The sequence below is a fragment of the Thunnus thynnus genome, chromosome 11 (genome assembly GCF_963924715.1).
Source record: "Thunnus thynnus chromosome 11, fThuThy2.1, whole genome shotgun sequence".
Lineage (NCBI taxonomy): Eukaryota > Metazoa > Chordata > Actinopteri > Scombriformes > Scombridae > Thunnus > Thunnus thynnus.
In genome coordinates this window covers 25,426,677-25,444,509 of record NC_089527.1, presented here as the reverse complement: position 1 = coordinate 25,444,509, position 17,833 = coordinate 25,426,677, and the positions used below count along the sequence as shown (strand labels likewise).

The following is a 17,833-nucleotide window of genomic DNA, read 5'->3' as shown; positions in this document are numbered from 1 at the left end:
ATTTCAGATTTCATGAGTTCAGTGTGCTTTAGTGCTCAGAGTTCCATGTTTTCATATTTCCCCTTTTCTTTTTTTGTGATGAGGTTTCTATACATTTTTAGCAGGTTTGCTCTTGATTTGTTTCCTTAAAAACATATGAATCTATGAATAAATACATTTACCCATATATACATTCAATCATGTGTTTTTATTGTAGTAGAGAAGTCACCTAACACCCTCTCTTACATATAACATAATTCATGATTTGGAAACAAGACAGTAGTGTGCAGTTTTGTGCAAATCATTACTGAGCACCTGCATAGAATTTGACATTTGTGTCTCCTGGTAAAATAGTAAAAGGTTTTCCCCAAACTGTTGCCAACGATAGTGTGTTAGAAGCACACTATCATTGATCAGTTAATACTGTAACATGAAGATTCCTCTTACATTTTCTCCTGAATTGGACTCAAGGACACTAGTGTCAACCATGAAAAACACCCATCCACAGGTATCTGCATGCTTTTGACCGTATAGTGTATTAGGTTCGTGTATGTTGTACTATATTGGGTTTGTGTCTCCTAGCTGAACATAAATAATGTTATGACAATGCACCTTCACCCTTTGAGGCAGGTTGTGACAGCACACACACTGAATGGACAGAAATCACTGTATGATGCAGTTTAGGACAACTCAGTTACAATGTTTGGGAAAATAACACAAGTGACACAGTTGAATTTACAAATGAAATCTTTATATATTTTCTTCAAAAGAAATTAAGCCCATCCAATCTATACCAATTTGGATTTTGCCGCCCGCCTGCCCCGTATCCACACAGGGCGACAGACCGCTTGCTACAGGTCTTCTCAGCACAACTACAGTAAACAAGTCTTCAGGAAACATGCTGGATTCTTCCAGATAATTTTGCATTCAAACATTTTATTTGGTAAAATCATACAATTGCACAGCTGAGTATTTCCCATGCAGTGCAGTAGCCTATAAGCTAATACAGAAAGCAAAGTCTACATCTAAAGAGCTCTAGGGTTCTCTAGTGGACGTGGAACAGGTCTCGGGTTCTGCCTGCACAGAGCCTGCTGTTCATCCCAAACGGCACTGATGGCTGCTTTGGAAATCAATGCTGTAGACGTGCTCCACATTCAAGGAGAACTCCAGAGTTTTAATATATGCAAATACAACAATGAGAATAAACCACATGTTTGTTTCTTTAAGGATTGCCATGTGCCAGACATTCACTGGAGAAAAATAATTATCAGGTCAAATTAGAGTAAAGAATCAATAATGCACACAATTGGAGAATCTGAACACTTCTGCACTGATATGCTTAGGAAATTTATTTGCTCTTTTGACAGCTTCATTCCAAACCTTGGCATGTTTGTTCAATTCCATTTCAAATTTCGTTGACCAATTAGTATAATCTAGTAGAGATGACTGGCCCTGAGGAGGCCCTGAAACAGCTGTGGATATTTACTGAGTCCAATGTATCTTAAACATTAAAAAGCTCACACTACCCCGAAATATATAAATTTCACGCATACAGGTGACATTCAACATTCAAGTGCCAGTGTTTTTTGTACTGTCTTTTGGTCAAGTTTCTGAAACTTTCAAAGAATCACTTTGAGGCTTACAAAAATAAATATTTGTCAAAAATGCTTAATAAATTACACAAAACTAGCAGCAAAAGTAGAATCTAGAAATCTGTGCAAATGGCTAAATTCCCCCAACTGCTAAATCCCCTGGTCCCAAATAAATCCTGGTTTAAACGTTGAGAACCCTTCCCCTTTGTAAACAAGCTGCGTTTTTCACAATCTCCTCACACACAATATTTGGAAGCTTAAGGACACATATCATCCAAGACATCTATATAAAACTCTAGATGTGCAATAAAATAACTTTTGTAAAACTTGATGGGCACGACGTACAAGGGTCTACACACCTAAATCAAGTAGCACCATTCAATCTCAAGTTCTCAACACTGTCAGTGCATCCACTTTTAGTTCAATTTCTTTAAAAAAAAGTTTTCAAGGCACAACACACCCGTTGAGAAAACTGGAGCATTTTGAGGTCAAACGCCCCCATCTCTCCTCCTCTCGATGGCTGCTCCTCTTTGAGAGGAAAAGCCTGCTCTGGCTTTACAAAGCCACAGATTTTTATACATGACAGAGCAGATGAACTCCCAGAGGACCTGACAGTACTTTAATGTTCCATAAGGAAGTGGACACTCCCTCATCTTTGGCCGCCTCCACAGTTACACTATGCAGCAATGGAAACCAAAGCCACTGACAACAGCGGTGCACTGAAAACTGCGCCCCACGCCTACCCTAGATTCCCTAACCCCGGTGGTCGGAGTGCTGCTCAACCCCGCTCTGTTCCTGTTTAATTGATAAACCTCAGTGATCATTCTCCTGCCTGTCTCTTAAAGATGAACCATGCCTCCAACGCAGCTTGAAAAGAGAAAACGTTTGTAATTAAGTTAAGCCTGCGACTCAGTTCACTTGTCCTTTCTCCTTGACCAAAAAACAAAACACTTGCAAGCGTAGAATACCATGTGGGCCACGCGGTGGTCAGTCGATTCAGTAAACACTAACACCACGCTATGCCCTCCCGATGCTGTGGTCCTTTATGCAGCCACTTTGAACTTCACTTTCAAGATGGCAGGCATTTTTTGTTTTGATACATATTTGTAGAGAAACAATCCCCCCCCCCAAAAAAACAAAAATCAAAAAACTGACTGAGTTTTTCAATTTTGCACACACCTGCACCAAAAATGTCTCAAGTAAAAACAAACAAAAAACACCGCCCACTTTATGTAGCTAGCACTTGGTAACATACTAGCTGCCATAACACTGTCAAGTCAATTGAAAAATGTGGAGTAACAAGTTCCAGCATTGATTATTCTTGTTTAAACCTCAGCGATTGTTGGCACTGAGCTTAATGACTTCTGTGTTTCTTAAGATTACAATAGGAATGGCTATTTCAAAGACTACCATATCCATAAAAAGGAGCCTGTCCAGGATAGAGTGAGCAAAAAAGAACAAACAAATGTAACTTTGTCCCTTAGAATTAAAATACGGTTGCTTCACAGAGTGGCCCAGTTTGTATTCGATATAGTAATGGCTCCATTAGCTGTTTGTAGAAAAGGCTACATGATGTTTCTGCAATAAATTTGAAGTTCAAATGGAATCATGACTCGAGAGCCACAATGTCCCAGTGTTTGCCAAGGTTTGATTAAGTCTAAGCTTTTTTTTTTTTTTTTTTTTTTTTTACCTTTCTAATATTTTTCACCAAACAAAAATAATAGTAAAAACAAATTTAGAGCTCTTGGCCATGTTCATCTGGTGAAATGAAAACACAGATTTCCTGTTTAAATTCAAAAGGCACAGTACATTAACATACAAATGATCCTCAGGTTATTCAATTGGGTTTTTTCCACAAAAAGAACAAAAATACTTCTAACAATGAAAGTCCGAGGTTGCTATCGGACAATGCATGTCAGCATCCATGCTCACTCTGAGGTGTGCAAATCTCTGCGGTCTCCGGTGCATTGCACGTGCTGGTGACTTTCCTTTGCGTCGTGCTACACTTCATTTTGAGAGAAGCGAACGGCAGAGAACCAGGGTTGGTAATGTACTGTGTGTCAGTGAAGCTACACAGGGAGGGTTGTTATGGTCTGGCTTAAGTTAACATGTGGTTTCCATTGGGTTGGGTTGGCATGGCAACCTACTCCTATGGTGACTAGTTACCCCACCAATCCACACTACCAGAGTGGCTGTAGTTTCCTCCGTAGCCGTCATTACCATAGAAGTTGCCACCAAAGCCACCTGTGAAAGACAAGATCAGAGGTCAGTTAGCCAAACGGCAGCAAAAAATACATTTACATCAAATTGACAAATTTCCCATTACAGGTAAGCCTTACGGTAACTGTATGCAATAAAGAGCTTGCAACTTGTACGCTGCTATTTTTATGCGGATCAGTTTTTTGTGCCAAAAAGCACAAATGTTGCAACTGTTTAACATGATGCAGCAAGGTTCAACCTACAAGTGTTGATGGCTCAAACAACAGTTAAAAAGCTTGGGAAATGCATCGTTGCTGCCTTACCTCCACCAAAGCCACGGTTCCCTCCATGTCCTCCAGTGTTGCGTCCTCCACGGCTGCTGCTGAAGTTTCCAGAGCCTCCAGGTGTCTGACGGTAATCTCTAGCTCCAAAACCACCAGAGAACCTTGACAAGACAAGAATGTTGGTTTGTGTAAGTGATGGTTTAGATCTTCTGAGGGTGGTACAAGCTAGAGACCAGTAGGCATTAAAGTTACTCCAAATAAAGGACTTGTAGTTTAAATATCGGAGGATCTCATGGGAGTGGCGAATTCTGTACGAATTGTGGCCTTCATTTTGGTAAAACTTTAACCCAGAATATTTAGTTGAGGGCACAGTTTAAAATGCAGTTGACAAACAACATTTGGGTGTATTTGTCTTTGTTTTCACAAGCACATATATGGTTAGATAAGATAATGTGTCAACTAGCAGTTTGTTTAAAAGATCATGCTGATGTTGTAAAGATATACAGATGCCCAGAAGGAGATCTGTATGATCTTTGACTTGCACCTGACAACGTGCATTTTGTGTATGTTCTGAAAAATACATTTGCTTCTGTGTGTGAAAGTTACCTCTTAGAGCGTCCACGGCTACTGCTCTTGTGCTGGTGCTCGTAGGCCAGGCTCTCAAGCCAGGAGGGAACCTCCTGCTTGGCCTCCACCAGAATGTCCAGCAAATCTTTGGTTATGTTGCTGTTTTTGTCGTTAAAGAACGACGTGGCCAGACCTGCACAAAACAGAGCAAGTGTCAGACTATACTGTATTACAAGTAATTCAAATACGCAATAGGCATCAGGTTAAAAACTTGTACTTACCAAGGTTGCCCACACGTCCCGTACGGCCAATACGGTGAACGTATTCCTCAATGTCACTGGGCAAATCGAAGTTAATAACGTGCTTCACATTGCTGATGTCCAGACCTCTAGCAGCCACCTGAAGTAAGGAGAGAGATTAAATAAAGTCAAGATTTGATGACAACACTGAAGAGTTTAATTTAGTCCACTGACCTAGATAACTAAGTTTAGCCCTGATTGCATTCAAGCGTTAGCTCAAAGAGATGACTTGAACATTACTGGACCCCAATCAAACCAGTTCTGATTCTGTGTTAAAGCCCCAAATGTCGAGCTCTCAAGTATCCAGTGTAATTTGGTCTCATAATATTGTTAACACTGATTTTATTAAAATGGGAGGAACAGAACCCACCAACCCATTAAGTCCTGTAGTAGGACATGATGCACCTCCAGTGAGAAAAATGTAAATCTCACGGAGAGAAAAGGTAAACACGTTTTACTCAATATGGCAACCTTGTCAATAAATCATTACATTAAGGCTGATTCATGATTTATTGACCACTAGATTCATCCCGTTGTAAATCTGCAGCATTAAACCATTCAGGGATTGAAGCCGATGAAATTGCTGCCAGTTATTATAATTAGCGCTAGTCATCCACATGGGACAGAAACCATTTTGCCCGATAATAGAGACATGATTCAATGATACTAATATGTTAAACAATAAGTAACATTTACATGTCAACATAACAATTAGGTGTATTTTCAGTGGTGTGGTAAATGCACAGTTATTAAAGGATCCCGAAGAGGTAAAAGCAGAATGGAAAAAAGCCAACTTGTTTGCATGACTACGTACAGCTGTAGCCACCAGGATGGGGGATCGCCCAGAGCGGAACTGATGCAGAGCTTCCTCTCTGTCTCTCTGGGATCGATCTCCATGGATGCTGGTGCAGGCATAACCCTCGTGGTAAAGGAAGTCTTCCAGGGCATCGGCTCCTTTCTTGGTTTCCACGAATACCAGAGTCAACGAGTCCTTGCCTGCACAGGAGGAAATGAGGATGAGACAGGAGGAGAGCAGGATAAAGAGCATGAAAGGAGAAAAAAGAAAATAAATCATTGATAACTGGGAACAAGGTTATTTATGGATTTCTGAACTGAAAGGAGATGGGAGCAGGAACTTAAAACTGTCATAATACAAGGTCAACAACTGCAAGATCATGAAGTAAAATAAGAAAATAATCAAAATGACAACTTAGAAATGGAGACAGGGGTTGCATAAAAAGCTTTAAATTTACTGACAACCATTAATTGACAAGCTTGACTTCAGTTTTACTGCACGCAGTACTGAAGATGATAGCTGAATAACTATCGTTTATGTTCAAACAACCATTGAATTGTTATATATTGGGTTACAATTAAGATATTTGGCATTAATGGCTATCAGAATAAAAGCTCACGATAATAAAAATGGCTGAGGGGTGATGGGGTAGGACAGGACGTTTCAAGTCGCATCATTCACAGCTAAACTTTCAACTGTTGTGCAAATGTACTCTGGCACAAGACAGAAAAAAAACTCCATCCATCAAACCTCCTTATGCCTGTGAGTACTTTAATAAAGTCCAGACTGGCTAAATTATTATGTGGTAACACTTCAGCACTGACAAACAGGACGCCCAGCTCGCCATTTTCATGCAGATGCGCCCCCCTACCAAGCCTCTTTACCTTGGTTGATAAAAGCCATCTTTCGCCAGGCTGTCCATGACATAAATTACATATTAGTTTGCTTTTTATAGTGGCAGCTGCACCGGTTACCATGGAAACAGCACTTTACTTTTCTTTGGAAGTAAAGTCTAGTTACAAAACACAGGACTTGTAATACTAATAAGCCAGCAATGACTCAATACATTATTAAAAAGGAATATTAATATAGTGCTATTCATCAATATAGCAGTGTAGTGGACTACACTAGATCCACAGAGTCTGTTGTATTCTGTCTGCTGAACTGACAGGCAGGCTGGTGCCATTAGATCTGTCACAGCCATCTGACTCATGGAAACTAAGAGCTCTTTCTATGACAAACAGCCAGCATGATCACGTTGACCGGTTGACCTTAGTGACTAAGCTAAAAAGGGACTCCCCTTTCAGTGGAGAGAGACTGTACTATCACCTCCATCTCTGAAATTCACTCAGCTATGTATGGTGCAAGGTAAGTGTTATTGTTGGTCCTACAAGCTCTTATTGGAAATGGAAGGAAAAAAAACAAAAAACTGAGGCAGCATGTCAGCTGGGGAGCAGAGGACAGGATGAGCCATGGGATGTGATGTTTCTGGCTTGGGGGTCAGAGTGAAGGTTATGGTATGTTCACACTTACCAGGCTTTTCTGGGGCCTCTGTCACATTTTCCTGAACCTCACTGGGAATAACTAAGATAAAACCAAACCGGCCAGAACATGTAAGCCTCTGCAGTACACAACTTTCACAGCTTTAGATTGTGCTTACAAAGACCATATCAGAAGCAAACCCCTTAAAAAACAGCATGATTTCAGTTCCTGACCACCCCTGTACAATTTTGTTTTCATATTTTATCATTCACTGCAGGTTTTTACTATAATGAACATTTGTTAGCAGAGATGTAGCATAGTCAATATTAGCTTGGTATGAGGCAGACTGACAAACACAGGATGATGGTTTAGAGCCTAAATGGGACCTCATGGGAGGAGGAAAAAAAACAAACAAAACAAAAACTCAACCACACTTTCTTACCTGTGGCATTGAGCAGGTCAAGCAGGAAGGACCTTTTGTCAGTCTCCTCTACCCAGACCACCTTCTGGGTAATGTTTTCTGAGGTGGAACCTACACGCCCAACAGCCAGGAAAATGTAGTCCTCCAGGAAGTCACGAGCGAGGATCTACACAACACAAAATCAAACCGATTAGTAAACATATATTATGTTTCAAACTATGGCAAATGAGTCTGTATACTTGTTAACTGCCCAAACATACCTGGATCTCTTTGGGGAAGGTGGCACTGAACATCATGGTCTGACGGATGCCTTTAGGTGGCATTGTATCCTGCTCCACAATGCGTCTGATCTGTGGCTCAAAACCCATGTCCAACATGCGGTCAGCCTCGTCAAGGACCAAGTAGCTGCAGAGACACATTTCATATACTTTAGTGTATTTATATAAACAAATATTGGAGTCACTTGTTTCAACTACACGTTTAGTCTCAGTGGATCCCTGTGCTATACTGACTTGCAGTAGTCCAGACCAATCTTGCCCCTCTCCATCATGTCGACAAGGCGACCAGGTGTGGCAACCAGCAGGTGACAGCCTCTCTCCAATTCCCTGATCTGCTGGCCAATATCAGCACCGCCATACACCACGCAGGGACGCACACGTGATCGGTATGCAAACTAAGGTAGGAGGGAAGGAAAACAGTCAAGCATATGAATACACAGTCAATATTTGAACAAACAAAGGTGCAGTATGTTCTATGAAGGCGTCAGATGCAGTGCTTCGCTTGGTGCTCACCTTCCTCGCCTCGTCATAGATCTGCAGGGCCAGCTCTCTGGTGGGAGCCAGGACAAGGGAGAGTGGGTACTGCTTACGACGTCCATATCTTCCATTCTCCTGAGAGTGAATCAAGTAATGTTTATTCAAATAAGTCAAATGGTCACAGATATGTTCCATTACTGTGTGTTTCTGCCACCATTACCTGTCCACTGTTCTTGATGGCCTGCAGAGCGTCTCCTGGACCATCAGTGTAGATCTGACTCAGCACCGGCAGCAAGAAGGCAGCAGTCTTACCAGAACCTGAAACACAACAGGGATCATAACGCAGTCCTACTGTTAAACACTGAAATACAATATAAAAACAGAGCTAAAGATGATCACTGAGCAATCCATGAACCTCTTTTCTTTTTAGAAAGTAAGGAGAATTTTACCAGGAAAAGGCTGGTACATCTATTTAAGGCTGTTAAGTGCAGAGAGAGAATATATAGAAGCACTCACCAGTCTGGGCACAAGCCATCAGGTCTCTCTTGGACTTGATGATGGGAATAGCATGCTTCTGCACTGGAGTGGGACGAGTGTAGCGACTCAGGTTGATGTTACCCATGATAATCTCCCCCATGTCCACATCGTGGAACTACAGCACAATTGAATCAGACACCGTCAGTATATGGCACAAACTGCTTTGTTAAAATGTTTTAAAATTAAAAAGAAAAGAAAAGAGGCCATATAGATACGGCCGACCCCTTTAATTACACCAATAAGAATGTGCAAGCACTGCTGAATGCACACTTACACTTTCAATGTGAGGCGGGCAGTTGCTTCCAGTGGCCTCCACAGGAATATCATCATATTTCTCAAAGTTTATGCCAGTGTTGCTCCCAGAGAACAGTTCACTAGAAAATAAGATTTGCAAAAGTTTAGGTCAAATGTAGATGCAATGCGACTGTTAGCTTTATTATTTCTGATCAGGATCTGGCTTACTGTTCCAGGCGCTCGTTGGGAGCAGTAGGCTTGGACCAATCTTCGTCTCTGGACTCCTCCACCCAGCGGCTGTTTCCGCCTCCAGCAAAGCCGCCACGCTCATACCTGCACACACCGAGCATGTTACCTTTTAATTATGCTAAAAAAGGAAAAACTACATAAAGACAAACCACACTAGGCAGTTTGTATTAGTAATTGTAATAAGCAAAGTATTAACTATAACTATTAAATGTAACAATTTCACTGACCTTCCCCTTGAGCCTGCCCCACGATCATTAAAGAAGGCCGACTTGGACCTATCAGAACGCCCCCCAAAGCTGTTGAAGGCAGCATCCCTTGGAGGTCCTCCCCAGCCGCCATCTTTGTTGTCATAATTGCCAAACCCTGTAATGGAGCAGAGAGAGTGCTTGTTAGAAACAGAAATTTTTCTGCAAATCTGCTGTCAGACGTCAGATGACGCTGTATTCTTACCAATACTGGAACATTTTCTTTCCCTTAAATCAGAATGCCATTGATCATAAGTTATTTAATCTTAAATAAAGTTTATAGCTAATGTTAATTACAAGTGCAACTTGCATGTGCACGGGGTGCTCTGATATTGCAACAACTACATGAACAAGGGTGGGGGATGGTAGACGTTTACTTCATCACTCTGCAACTAAAGCTACAGTGAGATAATTTAAGGCATGATAGGATTTCCCCACCTGCATTCTGTAATGGTTGATTAAACGAGCCTCCACCCCTGTTACCACGGTAGGCGCCACGCCCACCTCTATCATTGCGAGGGGGTCCACGCCCTCCAAAGCCCCCGTTGGTGCGGTTGTCATGGTAACCATTCACAAATCCATTGCTGCGTCCACCATCCCATCCGGATGAATCTTTAGGGGGGACACAAACAGGAGAAGCTTGTGAGGAAGAGCATAGTGTTGCACGTTACAAATTTTTGGCAATGGGCAAGTATGCATTTGGCTGTACTCATAGTGCTTACTAACCATGAGTCTCTTCCAGTGCTGAGCTATGTTTAGTCTAATTTGCAGACAGATGGGATACAAGCAGCTCCATAGTAAATATGAATCTGAGCTGAAAGCTTGCAGAATTATCAGAAAAATGTTTATATTGTCCAGTATAAAAAAGTAGGGGGAAAAATGCAAAGCAAGTTCTACATAATGTACAAGAGAATAGATGCAGAGGTTTTAGGTAAACTAATTCTAATTTACTTTTAAAAACAATAACCAAGATACTGGCTTCATTATAGGATAACTCCTCTGGACCAAACAATCTACTGAGCCCCAACTCTGCCTGTGGGGGACATTTACCACAACGATCTGCCCAGCTTTAGACATCGACTGTGTCATCGTTCCCATCGGAGGCCACACTATTATCAGTGCAGGCCGAGGATGAGGCTGGTGGGGGACAATGGTCAGTTAGCGCTGCCATGGGAAGGCTTGCTAAGTAGCAGAAGCTATGCCGCAGTAGCATCAAAGGGCAGACCAGCTGCACAGATCTAGGCATAGATTGGACTTGCTTTGAAGGAGTTTTAGATCAGCTGATGGAGCTGATAAGATCTGTAGTGAGGATGATTTAACTCGCACCTGTGGACCAACAGGTAAATGTCCATCGAGGTGCCCCCTTCAAGTAAGCACAAGGAAAAAGCCTTGTAATGCTTAACACGGGTACACACGACCTATGTGTTGTAGACCAGTCCATAATGGACAAATTAGGCCACAATCCAGTTTTTTTGGTCTCTGATACTGATCTGAGTGATTAAATTCAGAGTATCAGTGATACCAACCGTACACTGATCCAGTATTTTCTTCACCAATTCGAAAAGGTAACAACAATAACAAGATACGGATTTTGACAGTTCAGTGAACATTTTGGGACCTTTCAAACACTGCAGCCTTGCAAATAAGCAAGATACGCATTACTTTTACTTCAGATTAGTTTAGAATCCTTCCCAGCTTCATTGCACTGTCCAAATGTTTACTGCATAGATGTGAGCTTTAATTTAACAAGTGCAGCGTGGCAAATTAATCATAAGAATTTAATAACTCAGACTGGTATCGGACAAAAATGATGTGCACTCTGCAAACATGGCAAAACACACCATGCAGCAGTGTCAGAGCCTGATTTTCTGAGACAGCAGTGCAGATGACATCACATCAAACCAGTTTACCAAGATTAAAATAGTACCATATAGTCTCAGCTTACTCAGAAAACAATGCAAGTTACACCCTAACCACAAAGTTCCCCCTCTTAAAATTATGTTTAAGTGTTGCAATAACCCAGAGATGCGTCATAGCTACCCGACACACGAAAGCACTCTAGGGTTTTTATTCTTATTTTCCACGCAGTGTTGGCTAGAGCTGAAACAACTGGTTGATTAATCAACTAGTTTATCAAAAGAAAATATTTTGATAATTGATCACTTACGTTGTTTGTTAGGCACAAATGCTAAAATTACCTAGTTCCAGCCTCTGAATTGTGAGGATTTGCCTCATTTCTTTATCTTAAGTGATTAGAAACTGAATATCTTTGAGATTCTGAAGATGTTACCTTGGGCTTCAGGAAATTGTGATGAACACATATTTTCTAACATCTTGAGTACCAAAAAAAGGATCAAACAATTATGAAAATTATTGTTAGTTGCAGTCATAGATAGACTTGTGTCCATCTACAAGTGAAAGCCCACATGTCTAATCTACAGCATTACAAGTGAAAGTCCCCCCAATATATCACTCATGTTGTGATTAATTTTAGCAAAGCAACCTTTAGGAAGTTCAAACCTTTTGAGTTTGAGCTCTTAACAGTTCTGTGTATCCAACACTGCTTGGAAAAGGAAAACACGTCACCTAGCACAGTTTCACATATTTTAATGATGCCAAATCATCATGTCCCACACTGTGGACAACAAAACAGCAAAATCTAGAGATGCTTATGTACCAACTCAAACCAGCTCAGCGTCAAAGACTATATGTTGCAAGATTCCTTTGACTATTTATAACCAAGAGTTATACTTGTGGTATGATTTAGCTTTGACAGTCTGCTAGACTAAAAGAACAGTTATCATTCAGGCACATTAAGTGCAGAGTAAAGACAAGCTAAAAATGCCTCAAATCACATCTCAAATGTCCAAGAACGGACCGAGGAGAAGACCTGATAATTACCATTTTGAAATAACCTAGCAATATACAAACACCCATTTGAGATCAGGACTATTTCAATCATGTGTCTAGGAGGGCTGAGTGCATGTTAGGGCTGTCACTTTTCATTTGAAATTCTAACTTTTGCTCCAGAAAAGTTAAACATTCAAACTGTAATGTTACCTGTTTGAATTCAAAATGTACAGTCTATAAGCACAACAGACCATTTGAAGTAGTTTATCTTGTGATCCAGCAGAGGGAGCCCTTAAAAATTCACTATCAGCTTGACCAATCACATGCTATTTGACCTATCAGTAAACTAAGCTAATAAATAAAAGCGACTAAGGACAATAGCAAGCAAAGCTGTGCTGATCAAAAAAAAAAAATCATGACACTGAAGCATCTGAGAAGCAGTGTGTGGAAGTATTTTGGGTTTTACACTGTAGATGGCAAAACTACCACCAAAGACTGCCAACTTTGTAAAAAGCAGCTACCTTACTCTTCAACAACAAATCTAAAACGATCCACAAGTTAGTTTACCAAAAAAGTGAGGCAGCAAAGGCATCAAACGAACGGAGCAACGTCAACTCTACAACCTTATCTGAAACTGTGTTATCTCAAGACACACAGTGCAGCTGTATGACACCGCACAGGAAAATGTAAAGACTATACTGAGCAGTGAGACAGACTGACCACTGCCACTGACGGATGGACATCACTGGCCATATGTGCTTACAGTCACAGCAAACTGCATGTTCGACACATTATGGTATATGGGTTGTGTTTGAATTCATGTGAACGAATTACTTGTTAGTTCGAATTTGTTCGAACTTGACTTTTTGAAAAAGTGACAGCCCTGGTGCATGCAGGTTTCTGTTCAACCTCTGACTGTACCAGTTTATAATCAGTGGTTATTCTATCTTCACACCAATGAGAACGAACTATTCAAATAAATCACCTGGTACAGTCAGTGGTTGGAACAAAAGCCTGCACACACTCAGCTTCTCAGCATACTGTTCAATAATCCCACTAAGTACCTTTCAAGGGTAAACCTCAGGCAGACAAAAAAGCTGTAAGACTGTACTTTAGAACTAAACAACAAAGAACTTTGATAAATAAAATCCCTACTGTGATTTCATGACTATAAACTGTGACAGAGGTTAAAATGGTTGGACAATACAATTAAAAAAGGTATATGACTTGGGTAACTCTTTCCCAGCAGATACTGTCTCATTATTAGTATAAACAGCCACACTAGTGATGCAGTGCAGAATATTTAAGGCACCATCACCATGCATCATAAACTTCATTTGCAAGCTTTGGCAAATGCTGTGTTAGGCCCAGATTTGCTGCCTTTTTTTCCAAGTGACAATGACAAAGCAAGGGCACATTGACGGTGCTCCAGTGTTTTGCTATATACACTATAAAACTCTGCCAACAAGTAGATGGCATGGCATGCAGGTAGAGATCAAGGTATACCACATCTGTTTCGCCAACCCCCACTGTAGGCATGGTAAAAGGCAAGCTCTTGAGAAGCCAGTCTTGGGTAACCTGAGCAAAGGTAGGGAAGCAGGCTATAAAAAGACTCGCCCATAATTACTGGCTCATGCAGTATGAGTGTTGGGTTTGACTTTACACTAATAGTTACCGATCGTACAGTCATCCCATCCTGAAGTATAGTTATTTCTGTATCTGTGTGGACACTCTGCCTGCCATGGTTGTGGGCACTGCTTAGAAGAAACTTGGGGGACATTGCAGGTGAAATATGGGCTTGAATATACAGTGGGGGAAAAGTCATTTTTAATCTATCTATAATATACTTCAATAGATTAAAATATTAAGATGAAAATCAACTCACTATAGTAAAGTATCTTATGCTTACATAAGACTGCCCGTTATCTTTTATCATATGGTATTTCTCATTCTGACAGCAAGCATTCCAGCAGAGAGAAGCACATCAATTAATCATGAGCCCATCATTAACTTTTACTGTGAAGTGTATGGGTCTAACCTAACCCTCTCCCCCTTCGCACTGGCTTTGCTGGTGTGTAAATGGCTATTTCATGCATCTGGAAATGCAGGTTGCCCACAGCGAAAGCAGACAGAAGGGACTTACAGAGATTTACTGGTGCCACTGAATAACCGCACTGTCTACCAGCGGAATAAGCATTTCCTGCGGTGGAATAAGAAAACAGCAAAACGAGAAAAACGTCAAGTATGTAATGACACAGTACCAAGATTCCAATATTTATTTAAAATGTAAAATTATCCGAGTATGCCAGGCACAGCACATGTCTTGATTTAAAGCCTTTAAGAGGCTAAAGAAATACAGAAAAAATTAAGACTGTTGTGCACTCATAACCGCCTCATCCTGGCTTCAAAAAACACATTTTCAAAAGTCTACAGATGTCAACACTGATACAGACACCAACCCCAGCCCACACATTTCCCTTTATCAGAGCAGTCAACAGCTAGCACTCCTCTTGTTCACATGTGAGACGTTACACCAGCCAAAGAATAAAACAATTCAACGAAATGATTGTTAAAACTCAATCAGGCTGTTTTAAAATTTGCCCCGTTCTGTCTTATGAGCAGTCTGGGGTGAAAATTTGAGGCTTCAGCCATTCTATAAAACCACTTACCCTACTTTATTATTGCCAAATAAGCTGTAGTGCACAGACAGAAAACCCATTTGACGTGGCTTTCTCTCCTCATTCTGTGCACTTGTAAAAATGAGACAAATGTCTTTAACGGTCCAATGGACTGGAGTGCAGCAAAACTACTGAAAACCACCATCTTGGTCTTGACTGGTAAAAACATGTCAAGAAACAGATATTGTCTGATTAAAGCCTCACCGTTTGTTTGGTTTTTTTTCGCAATTGTGCTTGCTTTTACCATGCTCTGATGGGCTTTTTACATCAACAACACCACAAGTCAAACCTGTGTTGTTGGTCTGACTGTGGCTCAGCGGGTGGTGTTAAGTTTAACTCACCATTTTTGGAAGCATCTTTGTTCCTCAAGTGAGGTGGAATGTAACGTCCTGAGTGGAGAGAGAAAGAAAAACATGTCATGTGCTATCTGCAGTTTATCACCCTCATTAACTGAGATTGGTATTGTTTACAAGCTGAAGCTAAACACAGGAACTTGCATTACCACAGACAGTAAAACAGAAACCGTGGTTCATATTGGTAACTCAAACATAATCAATATCTAAGTGTCAAATTTAAAAAAAAAAAAAAAAAAAAAAAAGTACATGAGGCACAGATTGAACGTAATGTAATCATTTACAGATATATTTTTTAAATAAAAATCGGCTTCATTACTTACTGCCAGTTCCTCCGCCTTGTCCCTCAGCAGAGTTCAAGTCTAGGGCAGCAAGCTAAACACACAAAAAAAGAGACATTCACGGTTTTAGGAGGGTAATTTGTGTAAAAATCAAGTGCCTAAACAACCAAAACTACCAATACATTTTAAAAGTTAAACTGAAAAAAATGGCTACCTCGAATGATATTTTGCATATTTAAAGTAATTCTCCGACTTAAAATGGTTGCCTCTCAACTTCTTATCAAATCATTTTGTATATTTTTTCCGACTCTCGTATTTACGTGGTATAATTTAAAAAAAACAACCTCAAAACTCCCTGTTTATGATATTGGTCTTAAAATTAACTTGATGTGTCGCAACAACCGGCATAGCACAATGATCCAGCCGGAAAATGCTGACAAATTACAAAAAGATACCACATAAAAGGGAAGTGATACAAGAATTAATACTAGTAGTTAATTGACCTATCTACGTTTAAAACTACCCGAGCGACTTATTAAGTTGACCACATAAAATATGTTATTGAGTCGCTGAAAACCCGCTGCCAACATTTTTTTCCTGCGCCACGTTTCAGGTCGAGAAGGCCCGACGCTTGCCGGGCCAATACCGGCCGGGTATTGAACATTAGACAACCGTGTAAATTGATATTAATTGGGATAAAATCGCAGGAGAGACGGTTATCGTGTCATTTACAGTTGCGTTTAAATGAGTTGTTCGCCAGCTTAAACAAAAACAGTGAACTATAAGGCTGTTATTTGAGTTTTGCTGGCACAACGCAGTGTCGAGCTCCGCCATCACAATCTTCTCTACAGCGACATCATCACCTCCATTTTACCAGCCGCAGCGTTAGCTTAGCTGCAGGCTAACGAGGCTCCTTCTTTCTCTACCGAAAACTACATGTGCTTAAACGGCAAATCACCACCATTTTTAAAACAAACAAAACAAAAAACAATTGAAGTAGCCACTTGAAAGTACTCACCTGCTGATCTAGACCGTGTGGATTATCAACGACCACATGACTCATAACTAAAAGAGAGTAGTGGGGGATTATTTCTGAAGAGAAAGGATTTTCTTTGTTAGCACGACCCGGGTCTAATGTAACTGTAACGTTAACTTAGCTTCTCTTATTCTGTACAAATTACTACCTTGAGCCAACGGTTACTTATGAAGTTAGCTAGATAATAACGTTTACTTAAAATAAATAAAACAGTGATGTTTGTTATAAATATAAATTCTGTTCAAGTTTCCAAATGAAAGGATTGCAGCAGCGCTGTTGAACAGAAACCCCCCTCTCGGCAGGCTCGACCGTGGCGGAATGAGGCATCGAGTGCTCAGGTAACGCGAGATATCGCCTCAGCCAGCGGGCTGTTACACAAACATCGCGATGTTTCTCCTTCGCAGCTATTGGTAGACACATGAAACCGATCATTATAGATTGGTCAGCCTTATTTTTTTCCTACCCGCATTCTGCAAAGACCCGCCCTACTTTGCCTCTGATTGGCTGGTACTCGTTACCTTCGTTGATTAGGTTGGTTAGATTTATGCATAAGTCTCAGAGTCAGAGCCAATCAGAGGCAGAGTAGAGGCGGGTCTTCACAGAATGCAGGTGGGAAAAATAATGCGGTTGGTCATATAACTCTGTCTTGACGCGTCATTTGCACATGCTTCACTGTGTACCTATAAAACCCCAGGACCGAAACCTAAACAGTTTACAATGACGCAGTTAAAAACAAAACAAAACTAAACTAAAAACATGATAATAATAATAATAGATAGATAGATATTACTTTTTTACTTTCCGAAGGGAAATTCAAACTGTCAAGAGCTCATCAAAATATGAAAACAAAAAACTATCCAGTCAATTCAGGAGGAATTGAACAGTCTTATTGCTGTGGGAACATAGAGGGGATTAGTCATACACGGACTGAATATATGAGGCCTGTTTCAATGAGTGTACCTGGATATAAGGTTTCACTCTTAAGTTTTCCAGACA

At 40.6% G+C, this 17,833-nt stretch overlaps 1 protein-coding gene across 10 annotated transcripts; it reads right to left on the bottom strand.

Moving 5' to 3' along the window:
* Positions 1-708: 708 nt before the first annotated feature.
* ddx3xa (DEAD-box helicase 3 X-linked a) lies at positions 709-17,167 on the bottom strand. 10 transcript variants are annotated; one of them, XM_067604098.1, is made up of 23 exons: positions 16,986-17,167; positions 16,820-16,893; positions 15,844-15,895; positions 15,509-15,556; positions 14,633-14,689; positions 14,165-14,257; positions 13,996-14,067; positions 10,078-10,251; positions 9,622-9,757; positions 9,374-9,478; positions 9,186-9,285; positions 8,891-9,026; positions 8,595-8,692; positions 8,411-8,509; positions 8,132-8,292; positions 7,880-8,024; positions 7,641-7,785; positions 7,250-7,300; positions 5,735-5,916; positions 4,903-5,020; positions 4,661-4,814; positions 4,094-4,215; positions 709-3,815 (listed from the first exon to the last, which is right to left on the bottom strand). In XM_067604098.1, exons 2-23 carry the CDS (start codon positions 16,862-16,864, stop codon positions 3,730-3,732), a joined length of 2,379 nt encoding a protein of 792 aa, XP_067460199.1. In that variant the 5' UTR covers positions 16,865-16,893; positions 16,986-17,167; the 3' UTR covers positions 709-3,729. The 10 variants fall into 10 exon arrangements, with proteins under 10 accessions (XP_067460199.1, XP_067460201.1, XP_067460200.1 ...); XM_067604100.1 differs by having other exon boundaries at positions 10,144-10,251; positions 16,820-17,167; XM_067604099.1 differs by lacking the exon at positions 7,250-7,300 and having other exon boundaries at positions 16,820-17,167.
* Between the last annotated feature and the right edge of the window lie 666 nt (positions 17,168-17,833).